Source organism: Cryptomeria japonica, chromosome 7 (assembly GCF_030272615.1).
Source record: "Cryptomeria japonica chromosome 7, Sugi_1.0, whole genome shotgun sequence".
Classification (NCBI taxonomy): domain Eukaryota; kingdom Viridiplantae; phylum Streptophyta; class Pinopsida; order Cupressales; family Cupressaceae; genus Cryptomeria; species Cryptomeria japonica.
Window position 1 is genome coordinate 537799223 of NC_081411.1, and position 24653 is coordinate 537823875.

At 36.7% G+C, this 24653-nt stretch overlaps 1 protein-coding gene across 1 annotated transcript; it reads left to right on the forward strand.

Moving 5' to 3' along the window:
- The first annotated feature begins 796 nt into the window (after positions 1–796).
- LOC131031169 (bidirectional sugar transporter SWEET3b) lies at positions 797–3054 on the forward strand. Its single transcript, XM_057962213.2, has 6 exons — positions 797–1399; positions 1542–1578; positions 1672–1894; positions 1993–2154; positions 2386–2505; positions 2602–3054. Exons 1-6 carry the CDS (start codon positions 1363–1365, stop codon positions 2845–2847), a joined length of 825 nt encoding a protein of 274 aa, XP_057818196.1. The 5' UTR covers positions 797–1362; the 3' UTR covers positions 2848–3054.
- The last annotated feature ends 21599 nt before the right edge of the window (positions 3055–24653 follow it).

A 24653-nucleotide genomic window follows, 5' to 3' on the forward strand; every position in this document is an offset into this window, starting at 1 on the left:
CTCTTGCATGGACAATGATTAGCGTGTCTAATCAGCAATCTTAGAAGAATCTCATATATGTAATTGAGGAAGGTGGGAAAGCTCTGTCGTAGAATCGAACAGAAACAAATAAGAAGCATAAGATTCTGCATTCAGATGCTTGACTTCCATTGAATGGGAACTAAAAATATCAGTTCAGAAAGGTGGCATCAAAATGGAACAAATTCAACGTACATATGAAAGGTTTCTAGTTTCTACGTCATATATTCTATTGTGATGCTACCTGTAAATTAATTGGAAGCTATGTTGAAACCCATGAACTCGAATCCATTACATCAATGGGCGGCTTATGGAACCGAATCTGGTGAGCTAATTTAGAATTAGCTGGTAAATTTTGCACATTGTTCTGGTTAAACTAAATTAAAGGTTTGCTTGGGCAAAATCACATGTTAAGTATTTCTCTAAAGTCAAAATCTTAACGTTTGTTGGCCATTTGTGGCAGGAGCACTGAAAGCAGTTTTCTTAGCAGCATCAAAATGGAACAAATTCAACGTACATATGAAAGGTTTCTAGTTTCTACGTCATATATTCTATTGTGATGCTACCTGTAAATTAATTGGAAGCTATTTTGAAACCCATGAACTCGAATCCATTACATCAATGGGCGGCTTATGGAACCGAATCTGGTGAGCTGATTTAGAATTAGCTGGTAAATTTTGCACATTGTTCTGGTTAAACTAAATTAAAGGTTTGCTTGGGCAAAATCACATGTTAAGTATTTCTCTAAAGTCAAAATCTTAACGTTTGTTGGCCATTTGTGGCAGGAGCACTGAAAGCAGATTGTATGTGTTAATGGGTCACAGATAAGAGCCAGATTGATTTGCACATTCTTTCTTGTATGAAAACATGAAAAAATATGGTCTAATAGTTGTGCAACTAAATGGATTCGTTTGTTTGCGTAAGTGGGGGTTTTAATTTGCCACAATGATGTGGAAGGCATTGGTAGGCTTGTTGGCCTGTTTTTCAACCAGAGGATGGAAAAATCAATGGGTGGTGTTTGAGAAAAGAACAGCAGAAATCATATTATTGAGCAAGTGTTTAACATGGGGAGATATCCTAAGAACAGAATAAACTCCACTTGTGGGGAGAGGGGCCTTGATAAAACTGGTAAATAGTACTATGTCGTATTCCAGAATGGTTTTTAGCACCTTGGTAGAAGTAAAGCTTGTGGGGTCCTGTAGAACTTGATTCGGTATTGTTGCTTACAGCTTCCTGGTAGGAATTCTTGTAGATGTGGGCATTGGCCTATATATTTCTTTCCTGCTTACAAATTTAGCAAAGCAAGGACCGAAATCAGGTTTAGCATTATTCGTTTAGCCAAATATGGAGAAGCAATTGCGCTTTGCTGTTGGAATTATGGGTATTTCTCTCTCTCTTTCTCAAACTCTTTGTTCTGTAAAGCCAACAAAAGGGCAGGTTTTGTCTGATTGTTGTATTTTTGTTGTGTTCTTGTTGTTTCTTGATGACTAACTAACCATGACTATTTTATACCATGACCACAGGAAACTGTACTTCACTTCTTATGTATATGGCACCTGTGTAAGTATCTCTAATTGCAAGATCTAGCAATAATCTTTGATAAAGGAAATGGGCTTTAACTTATGAGGTGGGGTTTATCCTTTTTTTGGGCAGACTTACATTTGTGAAGGTGATAAAAGAGAAATCAGTGGGGCAGTACTCTTGTACCCCATATGTGATTGCTCTCTTCAACTGTTTTACTTACACATGGTATGGAATGCCTGTGGTAAGTAAAGGGTTTGAAAACATTCTGGTCTCCACTGTCAATGGTGCTGGCATTATTCCAGAATGCTTTGTCATTTGTACATACATAGTCCTTGCACCTCCCAAGGCCAGGGTATACACTATTTGCCCTTCAATCTTAGTTTGGGCATAGTATTAGTTGAATTTATTTTACTTATCCTATGTTGAGATTGTTTTTTGGTCAATTTTCAGATCAAAGTGGTGAGGATGGTTGTAGCTGTGATAGTGCTGTTCATAATAATGGCAATGGTTTCTACTTTTGCTCTTCATGAACATAAGACTCGCAAGTGCCTGGTGGGCATTGTGGGAATCATAACATCCATTGCCATGTACGGCTCTCCACTTCTCATTATGGTAAGTAAGGTATTTAAAGTATTACTTGCTGCTGTTTCTGGATCATCAACATGTCAGATCAAATTTTGTAATCATTGAACATAAGAAAGAACATATGAAAGAGAAACACCAGCAAATAACATTATGGATTGTAAAAATATAATATTTTAAATAAAATATTGTCCTTTCTCTATTTGTTTTGGACACAATAAATGCTTGGACTTCCATATCTTTTGTTTTGATATATTGCAGAAGCTGGTGATTAGAACAAAAAGTGTGGAGTTCATGCCATTCTACTTGTCGTTGTTCAGCTTTGTCACCAGTACTTTGTGGATGACATATGGTGTCTTAAGCAAAGACGCCCTCCTTGCTGTAATATCACATTGGCATCCATTGATTTCCTTTATTCTAGATACAGAGTTTTTTTCCCCTAGAGTTCTTTATAATTTGAACTTTTTGTGCTTGCAGGCTCCTAATGTGATAGGCTCTCCGTTGGGGATGGCTCAATTGATATTGTATTGCATTTACAGGAAGAATAAAAAGACGTGCATAGCAGAGAACAACTTGAATCCAGAGGACCCAGAGGCAGGAATAGAATCAAGAGGATCCATCCAGAATGGACAGAAAACAAAGCCACCAAGGGAGATGAAGGTGGAGTTGAATAGGCCTACATTATCACGAAAGGACAACCATGCCAACCATCAATCAATCTGAATATTAGCTAAGAATTAGGAATACCCTTCTATAATGCACGTATGGATTATGGCCATTAAATATCAATGCTATGAAAAGTTGAAACCTCATTTTTTACTGAGTTGGGCGCTCTTAAAGAATCTATGTAGTGGCCAGTTTCTGGAAAAGATTAGTCTGGAGATTATATCAACATTATGAGCTTTTATAATTTATTCCCACTTTCTTGTTTGCAATTTCACTGTTCGTTAATGGCTTCTAGGGCTTCATTTATAATTTATTCCCATTTTCTTGTTTACAATTTCTCTGTTCATTTAATGGCTTCCACGTTATCTTGTTTGCAATATAGTTGAGTAGTTGCAAGACATCTATTTGAGTGGGGGTGACATGGATGAAAGTAATTCTTACCTCTAAAGTTGGTTGAAGCCATGACTATAATTAATATAGAAATTTATCATCTTTCCAACTTTGTAACTCAAAGCCATCTTGATTTGACATAAAGAAATGATGACCTTTTTCAAATCTTGAAATCAATGGCTTTGCAATAAAAAATTCTCAAGCTTTAAAGCGAAAACACTAAACCATATTTAGGGTTTAGTAGAATCTTTGCATGTATGCTAGCAGCTGTTTGCGCGGACGTTGAGAATCAGACTTTTTGGGCGACTTTTTGTGAACAATTATTTGATAAATATCTTTGTGCACACATAAATCAAAGCATATATACTCTTCGATATAGCGCTTAATTAGTAAGGTGTTAGTAGATAATTGATAAGGGTATATTTATAACTTTTAGAATTACTTTTAGAGTTATTTTGTATAATATTTGGTCAATAAAAGTATAATATATTTGTCTATTAAGGTATCTTTTATGAATTAATTTTAAATATATAAAAGTTGTATTTCTTAAGATAATAATTTAAATATAAGTTAAACATTTGTTTATTTTAAAAATAAAGTGAATTGACAATAAATATCATAAGATGTTCATTGAATAAAATTCTGGTGATGTTGGAATATCTTAGAGATTGGGTAATCTTGTATCATCTAAAAATATTTTCTTTATTCTTATTTGTTTTGAAATATTTTAGAATTCTACATGTGTTTATTGATCTTGTTGTAGAAGCACATTCTTATCACACGACTTGTTCTAGTCCACATCATAATTATAATAGGTTGCAATATTCACCGCATATTATTACAATTGAACATCTTACTCCAAGATTTGGATCGTTAGATTTTAGAATTTTGGAATACAAATTTCAAAGAAATATCTTCATGATATTTTTTGCGGGAGGAAGTTGACACTTTTTAATGCTTAATGGAATCCATTTTAAGATTTCATGCTAAATTCTAAATATTGCACAAATTGTGATATTTTATGGCAATCCTAAGAAGATTTATAAAGGAAGTATCATGACCTATGGTTAGTAGTATTCTATCATTTGAATAATCCATCATAAATAAGAGAATAATATTCATGAAGAAAGGGACAGAGTAGAGGAAGACATTATTGAATATAAGATCTTAGACCCTCATAGAAGCATGATATTAGCTCAATGTGTGTGGACATCTATTGTGGCATCTATATAATTGTAGTTGTATTTTGCATGAATTTTAGTGTTAAGAGAATTTACTAATAAATTATTGTATGGCATCTCATATATTTTTTATTTTCTTATTGTATGTGCTATTGTTAGTGTTTATTTTTTATTTTTTGCGTTGCATGAATATGCTATCTTTGATTGAAATCTATATTCTTGACTACACCATTTGGAATCAAAGTGTAGTTGTGGGTAATTTGATAAAAGGATTAGAGGTAACCCTATAGAAAAATGTTATCTATTGTGGAAGTATAGGCTATGCATTAGTGAAAATAGTTAACATGAGAAGAGGTGGAAAAATTAAGAGAATAAAAAATGATGATGAGGGCGAGGCACATCAAAGAGGGTATATTGTTGAACCAACTAGCATTCTATGAGATACCAAGAAGTAATTTCTTAATGGTATTTATTTATCAGCTGTGTTGGATATTATGTTAATTAGATAGCTTTTATAGGTTAATTTAAATTATAGATTAAATAAATAAAACTTCAGTAATAAATAACAGTTAGTTTTTTATTAGGAATTATTATTGCTAGGGTAGTTTTGGGTGGTTCACAAAAAACATTTGGCTATATAATTAATTGAAATGTAATGTATAATATCATGAAAACTAATATGATATATTGTTCTTTATTGTTATTCAACATTGGTATAATCTTTCTATTGTTTGTTCATTCACCATTTTAACATGGTATCAAAGCATTTCAGAGTTTTGTGCTTGTTAAATTATATCAGGATCTTTTACATTGATTCAAAAGATAGCTTTGAGCAAGCAATCTTGATTTGACATAAAGAAATGATGACCTTTTTCAAATCTGGAAATCAATGGCTTTGCAATAAAAAATTCTCAAGCTTTAAAACGAAAACACTAAATTAGTAAGGTGTTAGTAGATAATTGATAAGGGTATATTTATAACTTTTAGAATTACTTTTAGAGTTATTTTGTATAATATTTGGTCAATAAAAGTATAATATATTTGTCTATTAAGGTATCTTTATGAATTAATTTTAAATATATAAAAGTTGTATTTCTTAAGATAATAATTTAAATATAAGTTAAATATTTGTTTATTTTAAAAATAAAGTGAATTGACAATAAATATCATAAGATGTTCATTGAATAAAATTCTGGTGATGTTGGAATATCTTAGAGATTGGGTAATCTTGTATCATCTAAAAATATTTTCTTTATTTTATTTGTTTTGAAATATTTTAGAGTTATACACGTGTTTAATGATCTTGTTGTAGAAGCACATTCTTATCACATGACTTGTTCTAGTCCACATCGTAATTATAATAGGTTGCAATATTCACTGCATAGTATTACAATTGAACATCTTACTCCAAGATTTGGATTGTTAGATTTTAGAATTTTGGAATACAAATTTCAATTAAATATCTTCATGATATTTTTCCTCGGAGGAAGTTACAACACTTTTTAATGCTTGATGAGATCAGTTTTAAGATTTCATACTATATTCTAAATATTGCACAAATTGTGATATTTTATGACAATCCTAAGAAAAATTATAGAGGAAGTGTCATGACCTATGGTTAGGAGTATTGTATCATTTGAAGAATCCAATATAAATAAGAGAATAATCTTCGTGAAGAAAGGGACAAAGTAGAGGAAGATATGATTGAATATAAGATCTTAGACCCTCATAGAAGCATGGTATTAGCTCATTGTATGCAGATATGTATTGTGGCATCTACATAATCATTGTTGTTTTTTTGCAAGAATTTTAGTATTAAGAGAATTTACTAATAAATTATTATACAAGCATCTCAATTTTTTTTAAATTTTCTTATTGTGTGTTCTCTTGTTAGTGTTTTTGTTTTAAGTTTTTGGGTTGCATGAATATGCTATCTTGGATTGGAATCTATATTCTTGTCTACACCATGTGGAATCAAAGTGTTGTTATGGCTAATTTAATAAAAGGATTAGAGGTAACCCTGTAGAAAAATGTTATCTATTATGGAAGTATAGGCTAGTCATTAGTGAAAATAGTTAACATGAGAAGAGGTGGAAAAATTAAGAGAATAAAAAATGATGATGAGGGTGAGGCACATCAAAGAGGATATGTTGTTGAACCAACTAGCATTCTAAGAGATTCCAAGAAGTAATTTCTTAAAGTTATGTAATGAAAATTTTAGATTTTAGTTACCATCCCTAGGCTAGCAGAGATAATCATTAATGAACATTCTAAGAGATACTAAGTTCAAAATCATTGGTGGGTGCCTAATGAGAATGCTAATATAAAAGAATTTTTATATGAAAGCATCTTGAATCCCCCCAGAGTTGATGTTGTGGCTGAGGAGGATGTGGATCATGGTTCAATCCTTGCTATTTCGACACTAGAGGATCTAGAATATGGTAAAAACTTTGAGAATCCCTGTCAAATGATAGGGAAACACATACAAGATAATGCCATGAAATGGAATATGTTAATGCCAAGGAAATGAATAGGTTGCCCTTAGGAGAAAAGGAGATCAACATAGATTTTGATTCAAATGCCTCAAAGAATAGGTGTATTAACAATCACAACCAACAGGAAAATGGCTCTCTGCAACACGAGAAGGAAGATTTTGATTTCTTACAAACCCTGTCAATCAAACAATCTCCTTCCACACCTTCTGCAGACAAGAAGACTCCCAAGTCGGGAGGTGGAAAACCCAAGAGCACTAAAATCAAAGAGGAGATTGAGGTAGGTACGCAGTCCACACTTGATGGAAATTTTTCATCCACAAAGAGAATGCGAGGAGGACTAAGGGTTCTCCTTGTCCGCAACGAGGATAATCTCATGGAATGACATAAGTATTAATGCCTCTGACAAGAGACATAGGATCAAGAAACAACTTGATTCTTCTCAAGAAGATGTTAAATATTATTCCAAGAGTCAAAACTTTCTCATGACAATTATCAAAAAATAGTACAGAAATGGGCTAGCTCGTTGTCAGTACAAGTGCAAGTAGTAGGTGCATCAGGGGTCTCATTATATTATGGAATCCCAAAACTACAAAATTGCAATTGGTCAAGCAAGATATGAAACTTGGCAATTGTTAAAAATTCAAAATTTTGATCTTGCATTTTATTTAATTAATGTTTATGGGCCAACCTCTATACTGGATAAAAAAATGACATGGACTGCTTTAACTACTGTCATACAATAGTATGCAGATCTCAACATTGTCTTAGGTGGTGACTTTAATGCAATAACATCACATGCTGAAAAAGAGGGGGAATACTTCCACCTATTAAGACTATGGAGAATTTCTCAGCATTCATTAATGATAATGCATTATAGGATGTTGCCCCATAGAATGGTTTGTATACATGGACAAATAAAAGGCCTAATTTTCTTCAGATTACGGAAATATTGGATAGGTTTCTTGTGTCACAATGCTGGTGTCGTGCCCAACTTTTGGGCACAACAAAAAAAAAAACGGAACAAAATTTTTTATTTTTTTTGACAACATGAACTCGCAATATATCCTACATTATAATAACTTTATTAGAGTTTTGTCTTATCTAGGATGTAAATAAATTTGTTTTCTAAGGTTGGGTTAATTAACCAACTCGAACGAGCGACTTTATTTGGTGGAGATTAGTTAGTATCACGGATTAGTTAGCTAGCTCAATTTCCTAAATCAAGTTGTCGCTAATTAAAACAAGGGTTAATTGGTTATCTTAATGTATTAAATCATTCCCGATCATATAATGATAATACTACTACTTAATTGATGCACACGCAAATTTATTATTTAAATCCAACCGATATGGTTTAAATTTTTATAACACCATTTGCCCACTAAATCGGATATTAGGCTAAAATCAATTCTAATTTTCCCTAACCTCTTAATTTTGACAATTTAATTAATTCGGCCCAAACCGGTCACAAAGGCTTATGGTTCATAAAATTAATTTACAATTTCTCTTTTTGAATTTTCCCCATTTATAAAATAACCCAATGTCCACAATTAAATTGAGGATAATCTATTGACTAATTAAATAAATTAATTTGATTTAGGGTATAGTTTATCCAACTATATTAACTCTCCCTTTTAAATCCCTCTGAATTAACTATAATTTAATTTTAATTCTCTATAGAATATAAGCATATATTAATTCAATTTTTATTTTTTTTAAATAACCCTAATTATTAATTAAAATTAAATTTTTAAAACTCCCATTTAAATCTCCCATCTCTAATTCTAAATTTCTTTAAATAAAGAAATTCTTATTTCATAAAATGCTAATCCCTAACCCTAAATTGGGTTAGGGTTGCATTTCTATTTATTCCCATTTTGTTTTATTTTCTTATTAATTTATACCCTAACCCGAAATGGGTTAGGGTTTATTATACTACTTTTTTTTTGTGATTTGGGGTGAGTGTGTGTGTGTGATTTGCAGGTACGGGTGGATTAGGGCATGACGGAGGGTTCGAAGAGGGAAGAGCGGAGGGTTAGGCGTGGGGTTCTCCCGGACGCCGCTGTGCATACACACAGTGGCGGCAACGCCGCCCACTGTGTGCACACACAGTGGCGGATGGTATAACCGCCATCCACTGTGTATACACACAGTGGCGGGCGCCGCTCACTGTGTGTAGCACAGTGGCGGACGCGTCCGCTCCACTGTGTTTACACATAGTGCGGTACCCTTCGGCACCGCCCACTGTGTGTGAACACAGTGGCTCGGCCGTGAGCCGTCCACTATGTTAACACACAATGGCTCGGCTCGGCACTCCCGCTTTCCAATATTTTTTTTTTAATATTTCGCTTTTTTTTTATATATAAAAGTATATTTATATATATATATATATATATGTATATTTTTATATATATATATATAAATATATTTCTATATGTATATATTTATATATATATATATGTATATTCACTGCCATGACCAGAATACATACATATACCCTTTTTTTTTTTTAAAAGGGTATGTAGTGAGTATGATTCAGATGCAGGGGTATATATATATATATATATATATATATATATATATATACCTGATAGGGTTAGGAAGCTTGTTTTGAATTATTTTTAACACAGCAACATGAAATCCTTTATATGTTTTTTTTTGCAATAGGAATACACAATTCTAAAATATGCTCTCTTTTTTTTTGTTGATGCAGGGATATACACATATAGAAATTTATATATATTTATATATGTATAACTATATATTTTTCAATATATATATATACTTATATATTTATAGATATATATAATTAAATGTTAAGACAATAGGGCTGGAAACCCTTATTTCATTTTGAAGTTCTAACACCTAAGCATACAGACCTTTGTCTTTTAACAGCAATATGAATAAATCTTTTTTTTTTTTTTAGTCATACATCATGCTTTCTACGGCAATGTAAAAATACTAGTTCCTTTTCAACTATGTCTAAACAAAGTTCACAACAATAAAATAGCAGTAATTAAACTATGCAAGTAAGCAATGAAACCTAATGCATTCCTTTCTTTTTCTTTAAATTGCAGAAAATGAACAAGACAACATACTTTTTTCTGAGACAAGATTTAGATGTAGTCTACAGCAACATAATAGGCATCAAAATTTAAGTAAAAATTACATTTCTTACAGAATAATAAATTACAATAGCCCATATATACAATGGGTGAATAATCTAACCAGTCTTCTCATTCTTAATCTTTATACAGAGAATAAAAGAAAACAACCTAAAACTCTTTATTTATATATATATATATATATATATATATATTTTTTGCTACAATTCATAAAATTACATTTTCTTTTTGCTTTTCTGCATTTAAATAGGAAACTTGTATCTGAATAAAAATCTGCAACCAAACAAATCTGCAACTCCTAGATCTTTTCCCAGCAACCTGCATACGAAATTTTAGGGCTGTGACCATGGGATGCTCACCTCCCAGCCTAGGCTTACCAGAAGCCATCCCCGAGCTTGGAGAATCAAGACCTAGACGAGGTTACAACCAAGCAATACAACAAGCAAAGGGGAAAATAAATCAACACAACAGACACATCCCTTCCCAAGCTGAAACTCCATCACAAAATGTGATGCCTTACAAGGGTGGAAGTGGACCAAGTACCCTAGGGGAGAAATCTGCTAAATAGAACTTATAGCCAACTCATGACACCCATGAAAGCATAACCAAAATTCATCCTTAATCCGTACACCCTTATGACCCCCAAAAAGGCAACCATGCCATATTTGCTCCACCTTATGACCCCGAAGTGAAATAAAACAAAAGAAAGCAGCAAGGGTCTCATGGACAGACCCTTGAGTTCACTCTCAAAATGAGAGCCTCTCACCCTAAGGGCTGTCAAGCTCCTTCCACCCCCAAGACCAATCTTTCCTCCCAAGGAAAGGATGGTCTTGAACACTCCCCAAACACAACAATACAAAAAATACAGAAATAAACAAGAAAACGCATAGATTTTTTAAAAAACAACACAAATAAAGAGTTACAGCATTTTCCGTTCAAACATTCTATAACATTTTTTTTTTTTACATTTACATAAGAGGGAAAAATAACACCAACCTTGACCTGCCAAGGGAAATCTAGGGGAAAGCTTGATGAAGAGCTGCCCAATCCTCTAATCTTTTTTTGCAATTCCTTAGCCCCCAAATCTACTATCCTAAAAACTGGTTTTCCTCCAAAATTTCTCCAAAAATCTCCAAGGATGGAGAGTGGGTGATTAGCTCACTAAGCTTTCATTCTTAGCCTAAGAAGGCCTCTCTCACTCCTTCCAACCTCTTGGATAGAGTGAGGGATCCCCCATTGGGTTGCTCTTCCCTAGGTCTTACACACTCCCTAACCTAGGTACCTAGAGAAGGGAAATGGAATGGGGAAGAGGGATTACTCCCTTCAAGAAGGTTATCCTACCAAGGAGGGCACTCCTATAGATGGAATTCGTCCATCTTGGGAAAACCACTTTTTTGGGTGGTTAAACAAGTCCTAAGGGAAAGACACATGGCCAATTTTGGCCTTCACCCATAGGTACCCCATGAGGCCTAATAGAAATGCTCTAAAATTGACTCTAGGAGTTGATTTGACCCTCAGAAAGTCCACCTGAAGTTAACCTACGGGTCAACTCTGAGTTGACCCTCCTTGTGGCTCACTAACCCAGATTTCTTGGTTCCTTCAAGGATAAATAGGAGATATAACAATTAACAAAAATAAAACTCTCCAAAAAGGTGACATGACAAATTGCCAACACAACATACTACATAGGTGTCAAGTGACACTACAAAATAATTCCACATCACAATACACACGTGGCAATTGTCCCTTAAACAATTTAAACAATTCAATAAATACAATTTACACTCATGCAACATTTTACATTTACGAATAAAATACAATACATACGGGGTGTTGCCTCTCCAAATAGACAACCCCTGGTTTTACTAATGCACATAGGCCTAGGCTTGATTCTCCATAATATTTCCATGGTCACATGGATAATTTCCTACACATCTCAATTTAAACATTAGTACTTCCCAATAGCCTCATATAATATAAAACACATAATCAGAATACAATACATTCATTCTGCAAATACTAGTCATTATAAAATACGATTTGTCACAAATCAAACCAATTCATGATAATCCTCAAAATTTGATCCATCTACAAGATATGCAAACATATTTCTAACATTATAACAAATCTTGAAATTCAGATAATAACATACATCATCACAATATTACCCTAATCTAGAATCATATAATATTCTATAATCCACAAGGCATAGAATTGTAGCATCAAATATATATCAATATTACCAAAAATTGTGGGACCATATAAAGTTCTATATCCATAGTGTGCCGAAACTAGCATCCATAATAGTTCCAATATGAAAATAACTGAAGAGATAGGATGGGTCGGGGTAGGGCCTCACACCCTCCCCCTCTAGGCATGAACGTCCTCCTGGAGTTCATCAAAAAGATGAGGGTACTGTGCTCTCATACGTGCTGCATCCTCCCATGAAGCTGTAACCTCATCATAGCAATCCCACTGGACCCTAACCTGGTCCAGCTCTCGACCTCGAAGGGCCAACGTCCGGTGAGCCAAAATGCGAATGGGCTCCAAAGCTAGCTGCCCGTCCGACTCTACCTGCAAGGCATCCCAATCTAAATATATGAGACTCATCATAGATATACTTTCTCAAAACTGACACATGAAACACATCGTGGATGGGTGACATGCTAAGTGGCAAAGCTAGGCGATAAGCAACTAGTCCTATCCTCTCAAGGATCTCAAAAGGTTCGACAAAGAGAGGTGCAAGCTTAGAACCCTTTCCATAGCGGGTTGGACTCTTATGCGGTCGCACTCTCAAAAAAACTCTGTCCCCAACCATGTAACTCTGGTCTATCCTCTTTGCATCTGCATATTTCTTCTGCCTATCCTGTGCCTCTCTAAGGCGCTGTCTAATCAAAATTACCTACTGCTCCATATCACGGACCATCTCAGGGCGTATGGCCACTCTATCCTCAATACGGTCCCAACTCAAAGGTGTCCTGCATGGTCTACCGTACAAAGCCTGAAAAGTTGGCATCCCTAAAGAAGTGTGATGCCCATTATTATAGGCAAATTCTACTAAATGCAGGTACTCCTCCCATCGGGTTTGATGATCCATGATGTACATGTGGAGCATATCCTCTAACACCTGGTTAACCTGCTCTGTCTGTCCATCTATCTCTAGATGATAGGCTGTGCTAAAATTGAGCTTGGTACCCAACGCTGCCTGTAATGCCTTCCAAAAGGAAGAAGTAAAGAGGGAATCCCTATCATAAATAATCTTGCATGGAACACCATGAAGCCTGACAATGTCCTGCAAGAATACCTGTGCCACTGCTGGGGCTGTGAAGGTAGTCCGGACTGGTGAGAAGTGGGCCACTTTGGTCAATTTGTCAACTGTCACCAAGATAGCATCATGGTGACGAGATGACATAGGAAGACCAATGATGAAGTCCATGGATATAGTATCCCACTTCCACTCTAGTATAGCATGGGACTGGAGTAACCCACCTGGATGGCGGTGCTCTACCTTGACTCTCTGACACTCAAGGCATCAGGCTACTAACTCGGCGATAAGCTGCCGCATTCCTGGCCAATGATATAACTGTCTCAAGTCAGCATGCATCTTCTTAACCCCAGGATGCATTGCATAAGGAGCTCTATGAACCTCCATGATAATGAAATCTCGCAAACCCCCAAGTGAGGGTACATAGATGCACCCTCTATGGCGTAATAAACCATCAAACTCTAAAGAGTAGTCCACAAAATTCCCTTCCAGGGCCTCCTGAGTTCGGATCCTCTGACAAACCTCTAGATACCAACCATCCTCTGGCAATCGCTGCAAAATACGGTCTCTCAAATCTGTGCTCATGGATATGGTGTAGACCTCATGTCGTCTCCTACTTAGGGCATCTGCGACCACATTCTCCTTCCCTTTGATGTAGTGAACATCAAAATCATACTCACAAAGGAACTCCATCCATCTCCTCTGACGTGCATTAAGGTTAGGCTGGGTGAAGATGTATTGCAAACTCTGATGGTCTGAATGAAGCTCAAAGTGATGACCTAAAAGGAAGTGTCTCCACCTCACAAGTGCATGTACAACCGCTGCAAGCTCTAGGTCGTGTGTAGGGTAGTTAAGCTCATGAGTCTTAAGTTTCCTAGACTCGTATGCTATAACCCTACCCTCCTGCATAAGAACTGCTCCCAATCCATCTAAGGAAGCATCTGTGCATACCATGAAGTCGGCCGTGGGGTCTGGCACAATAAGAATAGGTGCACTAGTAAGTGCCCTTTTCAGATCCTGAAAAGCCCTCTCACACTTCTCTGTCCACTCGAATTTCTTCCCTTTTCGCTAGAGGGATGTGATGGGGTGTGCAACTCTGGAAAATCCCTCAACAAAGCGTCTGTAGTATCCTGCTAAGCCCATGAAGCTCCTGACCTCTGTCACATTGGTAGGTGCCAGCCAATCCATAATGGCTCTGACCTTTGATGGGTCAACTGAGATCCCATCGCTGGATATAACATGCCCTAGGTACTTGACCTCTGATCTAAAGAAAGCACACTTCGACAAACTGTCAAACAACTGGTTGTCCCTCAAACACTACAAAACCTGCCTCAAATGCTCCTCATGCTCCTTCTCGTTCCAAGAATAGATCAATATGTCATCGAGGAACACAATCACAAATCGATCGAGGAAGGTGTGGAATACCCCATTCATGAGACTCATGAATACAGCTGGAGCATTCGTAAGACCGAATGGGACCACAGTGAACTCGTAGTGGCCATATCTAGTGCGAAACGTGGTCTTGTGGATATCACTTTCCACAATCCTCAATTGATGATATCCTGACTTCAGGTCTATTTTGGAAAACACTTTAGCACCCTGAAGCTGGTCAAACAAGTCATCGATCCTCGGCAAGGGATAGCGGTTCTTGATGGTTACTTTATTCAGTTGCCTGTAATCCATGCACAACCGAAGGGATCTGTCCTTCTTCTTCATGAAGATGACTGGTGCACCCCAAGGGGAGACACTAGGATGAATGTGACCCTTCTCTAAGAGTTCCTCTAGCTGCATCTTGAGTTCATTAAGCTCATGAGTGGTCATCCTATAAGGTGCTCTCGAAACTGGCTCGACTCCCAGTACCAAATCTATGTGGAAGTCAATCTCTCTGCTAGGTGGCATACCGGGTAGCTCTGCTGGAAACACATCTGCAAATGCCTCAAGGATGGGATGATCATCTATGGAAGGCTCCTTCTCATTTTCTTCCTCTCTGTCACTAATCGTGATAGCAAACAACTGGCATCCCTTCCGCATGCTCTGCTTATGCTGCATAGCAGATATCATACCAAGAGACACGGGTCTCTGAATCCCAGTGATTACTATGGGAGCACCATGATCATCCTCACACGCGACCTTTTTCAAGTGACAATCCATCTTGGTTCTATGGGCGTAAAGCCAATCCATGCCAAGTACGATGCCACAAGATCCGAGTGGCGTAACTCTAAGGTCTACTAAGGTGGTGGTATTACCAATCTAGAGGGGACATCCCCTAACCTTTGAATCCACTGACACTCTAGCCCCTGAAGCTAACTCCACTTCCCAGCTGACACTTTGCCTCACTACCACTAGCCCGCAACGCTCCACAACCAATGGAGATATAAAGGAGTCAGTCGCTCCTGAGTCAAATAATATAGAAATACTGCTACCTCTGATCTTACCTGTAGCCTCGATGACTGTGGCCTGGTGCTCTACCTGGCGGTTGTCAACCGTTGCAAAGACTCTATGGGACTTGCCCATATCCCCAACTGTAGGCTCTGATGTCGCCATCCTCTGATTTCCTATCATCTGACCCTACAGACACTCTCTCGCCATGTGCCCCATGGCTCCACATGTGAAGCCAGCACTGCATTCCTGGAACTGTGCGCCCTGCGGCCTGGAAAAGGGATGCCCACCTGTCCGGCTAGAACCACGATACCCACCCCTGGAGGACTGCTGAGCCCGTGTCGGGGGTGTGTATGTACCCTGTGCTCTCTGGTCACGCCTAGGACCCTGTGACTACCACTGCTTGGGCCTGGAGCCCTGTTGTCCCTGAGGGGGCCTCTGTCTCTGACTCTGCTGTGACTGCTGTGGAAGAGGGGGTTTATAGAACCTCGAAAAATTTATGTGGTTGCCTTTCCAATGGGGTTTCTGAAACCCGAAAGACTGTGGAGCCGGGTTTCGGTTCTGGAACCGATCCCTCGTGTCCTGTGGCCTGATTTGAATCTCCTTAGCTATAAGGGCCTTCTCTACGACAACTCGAAGGCTTCCGGGAGTGGCCATCCTCACTGGTCCTGCTATCCCAGCATTAAGTCCCCTGACAAATCGATTGACGAGCAACTTCTCATCCTTTAGGTAATCTACATAAGGTAGGAGCTCAATAAACTTACTCTCGTACTGGGTCACTAAGAGATTCTTCTACTGAAGGTCGTGGAACTCATCGATCCGACGCTGCCTGAAGTGCTCTGACAAGTACCTCTCTTTGAACCTCTCTGTGAAGATTTCCCATGTGATGGTATCTGCAGTGAGTCCACACTTGAATTCCTCTTGCTTCCACCATGTGGAGGCGGTCGATCTCAGAAGGTGGGCTACAACCCATTCCTTCAGATTGCTTTCATAAGATCACAATGCAAAGCACCGATCTAGGCTCAAAAGCCATGCCTCAGCCTCTACTCCATCAGTAGTCCCTCCAAAAGATGGTGGCTGGAGGCACAAAACCTCTCTAATCAGGTCTCCTAGTTCCTGATGTGCTCTCTCAAAGTACATAGGTGCCGCTACTGGAGGGGGTCTAGGCAGGTGAACAGACTCCGGTTCATGCTCTGCCTCGCCCTCTATGGAATTAGGAGGTGGACTCCTACTCCGTTCCCTCTCTACTGACCTATGACTCCCTGAGTTCTGATTGTCTGCATGACGGTCCACTGCTGGAAGCCTATCCTACACGATCCCAATCAAGTTTTGAAGAGCTAGCAAGATATCTCAGTTAGGGTCAACTGGTGGTTCGGGAGGCACTTTCGGGTTCCCTTCTGGAACCAGTTCCTCTCTATCAACATCCTCACGTGCCATACATGTATGCTTAGGACCCCTTCCGTGCTTGCGAGCTTGTTGCATAGTCGGAGGCATCCTAATGAGAAAATAAAAATAAAAATAAATAAATAAACAATAATTTAATTTTTATATATTTATATTTTTTTTGAGAAAATATTTGATTAATTTAGATTATTAAAGCGAAACGTAATGGAGAAAGGTTCCTAGTGTCGGAAACCTTGCTCTGATACCAAAATGTCATGCCCAACTTTTGGGCACAACAAAAAAAAAAACGGAACAACAAATTTTATTTTTTTTGACAACATGAACTCGCAATATATCCTACATTATAATAACTTTATTAGAGTTTTGTCTTATCTAGGATGTAAACAAATTTGTTTACTAAGGTTGGGTTAATTAACCAACTTGAACGAGCGACTTTATTTGGTGGAGATTAGTTAGTATCATGGATTAGTTAGCTAGCTCAATTTCCTAAATCAAGTTGTCGCTAATTAAAACAAGGGTTAATTGGTTATCTTAATGTATTAAATCATTCTCGATCATATAATGATAATACTACTACTTAATTGATGCACACGCAAATTTATTATTTAAATCCAACCGATATGGTTTAAATTTTTATAACACCATTTGCCCACTAAATCGGATATTAGGCTAAAACCAATTCTAATTTTCCCTAACCTCTTAATTTTGACAATTTAATTAATTCGGCCCAAACCGGTCACAAAGGCTTATGGTTCATAAAATTAATTTACAATTTCTCTTTTTGAATTTTCCCCATTTATAAAATAACCCAATGTCCACAATTAAATTGAGGATAATCTATTGACTAATTAAATAAATTAATTTGATTTAGGGTATAGTTTATCCAACTATATTAACTCTCCCTTTTAAATCCCTCTGGATTAACTATAATTTAATTTTAATTCTCTATAGAATATAAGCATATATTAATTCAATTTTTTTTTTTTAAATAACCCTAATTGTTAATTAAATTAAATTTTTAAAACTTCCATTTAAATCTCCCATCTCTAATTTTAAATTTCTTTAAATAAAGAAATTCTTATTTCATAAAATGCTAATCCCTAACCCTAAATTGGGTTAGGGTTGCATTTCTATGTATTCCCATTTTGTTTTATTTTCTTATTAATTTATACCCTAACCCGAAATGGGTTAGGGTTTATTATACTACCTTTTTTTTGTGATTTGGGGTGAGTGTGTGTGTGTGATTTGCAGGTACGGGTGGATTAGGGCACGGCGGAGGGTTCGAAGAGGGAAGAGCAGAGGGTTAGGTGCGGGCTTCTCCCGGACGCCGATGTGCATACACACAGTGGCGGCAGCGCCGCCCACTGTGTGCACACACAGTGGCGGATGGTATAACCGTCGTCCACTGTGTATACACACAGTGGCGGACGCGTCCGCTCCACTGTGTTTACACACAGTGTGGTGCCCTTTGGCGCCACCCACTGTGTGTGAACACAGTGGCTCGGCCGTGAGCCGTCCACTGTGTTAACACACAGTGGCTCGTCTCGGCACTCCCACTTTCCAATACTTTTTTTTTAATATTTCTCTTTTTTTTATATAAAAGTATATATATATATAAATATATTTCTATATGTATATATTTATATATATATATATATGTATATTCATTGCCATGACCAGAATACATACATATACCCTTTTTTTTTTTTAAAAGGGTATCTAGTGAGTATGATTCAGATGCAGGGGTATATATATATATATATACCTGATAGGGTTAGGAAGCTTGTTTTGAATTATTTTTAACACAGCAGCATGAAATCCTTTATATGTTTTTTTTTGCAACAGGAATACACAAGTCTAAAATATGCTCTCTCTTTTTTTGTTGATGCAAGGATATACACATATAGAAATTTATATATATTTATATATGTATAACTATATATTTTTCAATATATATATATACTTATATATTTATAGATATATATAATTAAATGTTAAGACAATAGGGCTGGAAACCCTTATTTCGTTTTGAAGTTCTAACACCTAAGCATACAGACCTTTGTCTTTTAACAGCAATATGAATTAATCTTTTTTTTTTTTTTAGTCATACATCATGCTTTCTACGGCAATGTAAAAATACTAGTTCCTTTTCAACTATGTCTAAACAGAGTTCACAGCAATAAAATAGCAATAATTAAACTATGCAAGTAAGCAATGAAACCTAATGCATTCCTTTCTTTTTCTATAAATTGCAGAAAATGAACAAGACAACATACTTTTTTCTGAGACAAGATTTAGATGTAGTCTACAGCAACATAATAGGCATCAAAATTTAAGTAAAAATTACATTGCTTACAGAATAATAAATTACAATAGCCCATATATAAAATGGGTGAATAATCTAACCAGTCTTCTCATTCTTAATCTTTATACAGAGAATAAAAGAAAACAACCTAAAACTCTCTATTTACATATATATATATATATATTTTTTTGCTACAATTCATAAAATTACATTTTCTTTTTGCTTTTCTACATTTAAATAGGAAACTAGTATCTGAATAAAAATTTGCAACCAAACAAATCTGCAACTCCTAGATCTTTTCCCAGCAACCTGCATATGAAATTTTAGGGCTGTGACCATGGGATGCTCACCTCCCAGCCTATGCTTACCAGAAGCCACCCCCGAGCTTGGAGAATCAAGACCTAGATGGGGTTACAACCAAGCAATACAACAAGCAAAGGGGAAAAGAAATCACACAACAGACACATCCCTTCCCAAGCTGAAACTCCATCACAAAATGTGATGCCTTACAAGGGTGGAAGTGGACCAAGTACCCTAGGGGAGAAATTTGCTAAATAGAACTTACAGCCAACTCATGGCATCCATGAAAGCATAGCCAAAATTCATCCTTAATCCCTACACCCTTATGACCCCCAAAAAGGCAACCATGCCATATTTGCTCCCCCTTATGACCCACAAGTGAAATAATACAAAAGATAGCAGAAAGGGTCTCATGGATAGACCCTTGAGATCACTCTCAAAATGAGAGCCTCTCACCCTAAGGGCTGTCAAGCTCCTTCCACCCCCAAGACCAATCTTTCCTCCCAAGGAAAGGATGGTCTTGAACACTCCCCAAACACAACAATACAAAAAAAATAGAAATAAACAAGAAAACACATAGATTTTTACAAAAACAACACAAATAAAGAGTTACAGCATTTTCCGTTCAAACATTCTATAACATTTTTTTTTTTTACATTTACATAAGAGGGAAAAATAACACCAACCTTGACCTGCCAAGGGAAATCTAGGGGAAAGCTTGATGAAGAGCTGCCCAATCCTCTAATCTTTTTCTGCAATTCCTTAGCCCCCAAATCTACTATCCTAAAAACTGGTTTTCCTCCAAAATTTCTCCAAAAATCTCCAAGGATGGAGAGTGGGTGATTAGCTCACTAAGCTTTCATTCTTAGCCTAAGAAGGCCTCTCTCACTCCTTCCAACCTCTTGGATAGAGTGAGGGATCCCCCATTGGGTTGCTCTTCCCTAGGTCTTACACACTCCCTAACCTAGGTACCTAGAGAAGGGAAATGGAATGGGGAAGAGGGATTACTCCCTTCAAGAAGGTTATCCTACCAAGGAGGGCACTCCTATAGATGGAATTCGTCCATCTTGGGAAAACCACTTTTTTGGGTGGTTAAACAAGTCCTAAGGGAAAGACACATGGCCAATTTTGGCCTTCACCCATAGGTACCCCATGAGGCCTAATAGAAATGCTCTAAAATTGACTCTAGGAGTTGATTTGACCCTCAGAAAGTCCACCTGAAGTTAACCTACGGGTCAACTCTGAGTTGACCCTCCTTGTGGCTCACTAACCCAGATTTCTTGGTTCCTTCAAGGATAAATAGGAGATATAACAATTAACAAAAATAAAACTCTCCAAAAAGGTGACATGACAAATTGCCAACACAATATACTACATAGGTGTCAAGTGACACTACAAAATAATTCCACATCACAATACACACGTGGCAATTGTCCCTTAAACAATTTAAACAATTCAATAAATACAATTTACACTCATGCAACATTTTACATTTACGAATAAAATACAATACATACGGGGTGTTGCCTCTCCAAATAGACAACCCCTGGTTTTACTAACACACATAGGCCTAGGCTTGATTCTCCATAATGTTTCCATGGTCACATGGATAATTTCCTGCACATCTCAATTTAAACATTAGTACTTCCCAATAGCCTCATATAATATAAAACACATAATCAGAATACAATACATTCATTCTGTAAAGACTGGTCATTATAAAATACGATTTGTCACAAATCAAAGCAATTCATCATAATCCTCAAAATTTGATCCATCTACAAGATATGCAAACATATTTCTAACATTATAACGGATCTTGAAATTTAGATAATAACATACATCATCACAATATTACCCTAATCTAGAATCATATAATATTCTATAATCCACAAGGCATAGAATTGGAGCATCAAATATATATCAATATTACCAAAAATCATGGGACCATATAAAGTTCTATATCCATAGTGTGCTGAAACTAGCATCCATAATAGTTCCAATATGAAAATAACTGAAGAGATAGGATGGGTCAGGGTAGGGCCTCACAGCTGGAAATTCAAGATTTCACTCTTTCATCATAAATCTTGCCATATACAAGTTCAGATCATTTTCCAATCTATCTTAACATTAGTAAGTCATCAATATTAACAAATCATAGACATAAGCCTTCCTTTAAATTTGAAAGGATGTGGTTTCGCCATCCTTACTTCCAACCACTATTAAAGAAATGGTGGTTTTCCTCTCCATATAGGGAAGGCACTAAGATGTTCGAGTTCTTCAAAAAGATGCAGTTTGTCAAGACACAAATTAAAACATGGAATCCCCAATTTTTCAAAAACATATTTGCTCAAAAAGGCATTGTGGAAAGGGAGCTTATTGAGGTGAATGAGCAAATTATTAGATATGGGTTGGATCCAGAAACCTTTCATAGGCAAAATTAGTTAAAAGAGGATTGGGAAGAATTATGTAAGAGGGAAGAAGAGTATTGGAAGCATAAATCTCGAGAATTATGGCTTAGTGAAGGAGATAAGAATACAAAATATGTCAGAAAAACATAAGAGAGAAGAAACTACAATATTCACCATTCAAGACTCTAATACGGGAGCAGTAATCTCAAATGCTCAAGATATCCAAGATGAAGGGGTTAGATTTTTTTAGAATCTTCTCGACCCTCCACCTTCCCCCTCCCCCTCAAGCAGAGAAAGAATTTGAGGTATTTGATTCAATTCCTACCCTCATATCTCCACAAGATAACCAAGCATTGATGGCTCCATCACCCTGTTGGAATTGCAAAAGGTTGTCTTCTGCCTCCCTTCAGATAAAGCTTCGGGACCTAATGGGTTTACTGCACATTTCTTCCAGCAATGTTGGTACTTTATCTGTCGTGACCTTTTGGCAGCCTTGGAAGAGTCAAGAAAAAGTGTCTCTATCCTTAAAAAATTTAATGCAACTAATATTGTCATTATTCCTAAGGTCAAGGAACCTAAGAGATTTTCTAACTTCGAGCCAATTTCACTATGCAACACAATATACAAATTTTTTACAAAGGCCATTTATTTGAGACTTCAACATATAATTATCAAAATTGTCTACCCAGAACAAGGTGGATTTGTACCAAGGAGAGAGAAGGAGCACTTGTTGCACATGAAGTTATTCATTCCATTAATGAACATCAGACATATGCCTTTGTAATCAAGTTGGATATGATGAAATCTTACGATAAAGTTAGATGGTCTTTCCTTTTCAAAGTTCTCCAAAAGTTTTGATTTGCTAACAAGTGGTGCAAATGGATCAAAGCATGCATTTCTAATGCTTTTTTCAGACATTATAAATGGGGTCCCAGCTGGGTTTTTTCCATCTTCTCAAGGGGTAAGGCAAGGAGATCCATTGTCCCCAGCCTTATTCATCATCATGGAAAAAGTATTCAGTTAGATAATTTCTCTTAGGCATGAAGAGGGGCTTTGACAAGGAACAACTATAACGGGCACCTCCATACAAGTCACCCATTCCCTGTTTCTAGATGACACTTTGCTATTTGGTAAAACAAATGTTCAAGAAGATAAGAAAATTAAGTCAACCCTAGACCTATATACTTCAATTTTAGGTCAAAAGATTAATGCACAAAAGTCCAAGATCTTCTTATTGAATGTTAATGTTGTGATATCAAGGAGGATTGTCAAGATTCTGGGATTCTCATTGGAAAGACTTCCTTCTACTCATCTCGGCATTCCTCTCTTTGTGGGCTCTAATAAGGCTAATTATTGGAAAAATATCATTGACAAAATTAAAAGTAGGGTTTCAGCATGGAAAGCTGGGTGGTTGTCTCTTTTAGGAAGGATATTGCTTATTAAAATTGTTCTTACTACCATTCCTAGTTACTACATTTCAGTGTTGAAATCTCCCTCTTCCGTTGTCCAACAAATTGAGAAATTAATAAAAGAATTCCTATGGAAAAGAAATATGAATGATCAAAAAAAGATTCCTTTGATCTTCTTAAAAAACATGTTCCTTACCAAATATGTGGGTGGGATAGGAATGCATGATTTATCAATAAGAAAAAAAGCATTTGGGGGAAAACTCATTTGGCAAATGTATAGTTAGCCTATAAAAAAGTGGTGCAAAATTATACAAGAAAAGTATCTTGATTCGTCTGACCCACTTAGGATTATTGCAATCCCGAATTCACCCAAGGGTTCAACAATATGGAATTTCATGATCTCATCTAGAGAGGTGATATCTAACTATGTCTCCTGGGAAGTGGATTCATTTTTGGGAAGACTCCTAGAATGGTCTCCCATCCTTAAGCTAAAATGAGGATCTGAAAGAGGTAATGCAATTGACAATTAGCTGTTAGGGCCCTAAACTCATTAACTATGTTAGTGCAGTAGAAATTTTCTTGGGAAAGGTAATCTGGAAAGAAGTATCAGACTTTCCTATAGCTGCAGATCTCAAATCTATGTTCCTTGATACAATCTTGAACAGGGTAGTCTATTTATCAAAGGATGGCTCATACACAATCAAGACAGGATATAGAGCAGTTCAACAAATTCAAAACCAAAATCTCAAACATAGAGCATTCTTTTTTTGCTATAATAGTGTTGTCTTACCCAAGGCAGGTTGTTTTGCATGGTTGGCATTGCACAGGAAGATATTGACTAGTGATAAATTGGAGAAACCGTAAATTGCCCAATCTTTCCATTGTGTATTATGCAATAAAGACATTGAGATAGTTGACCATTTGCTTCTCAACTTGTCTTTTTCTCAGGAGTGTTGGATCTTCATCTTGAACAAGCTCAATCTTTCAATGCCTGTGGCATTTACACTTTGGGATTTGTTTCAGTCTTGGCCGATTCTTTTTCCCACTTCAATGTTTGCATGTATATGGAGATGTGCCCCTGCAATAATAATTTGGTCTATCTGGTGGGAAAGAAATAAACCAATTTTTGGATGGAATAGAGAAGTCTATATCAAAAGTAGCCAATGCCTTCATCCAAAAAAACATTAAGAGTAATATCC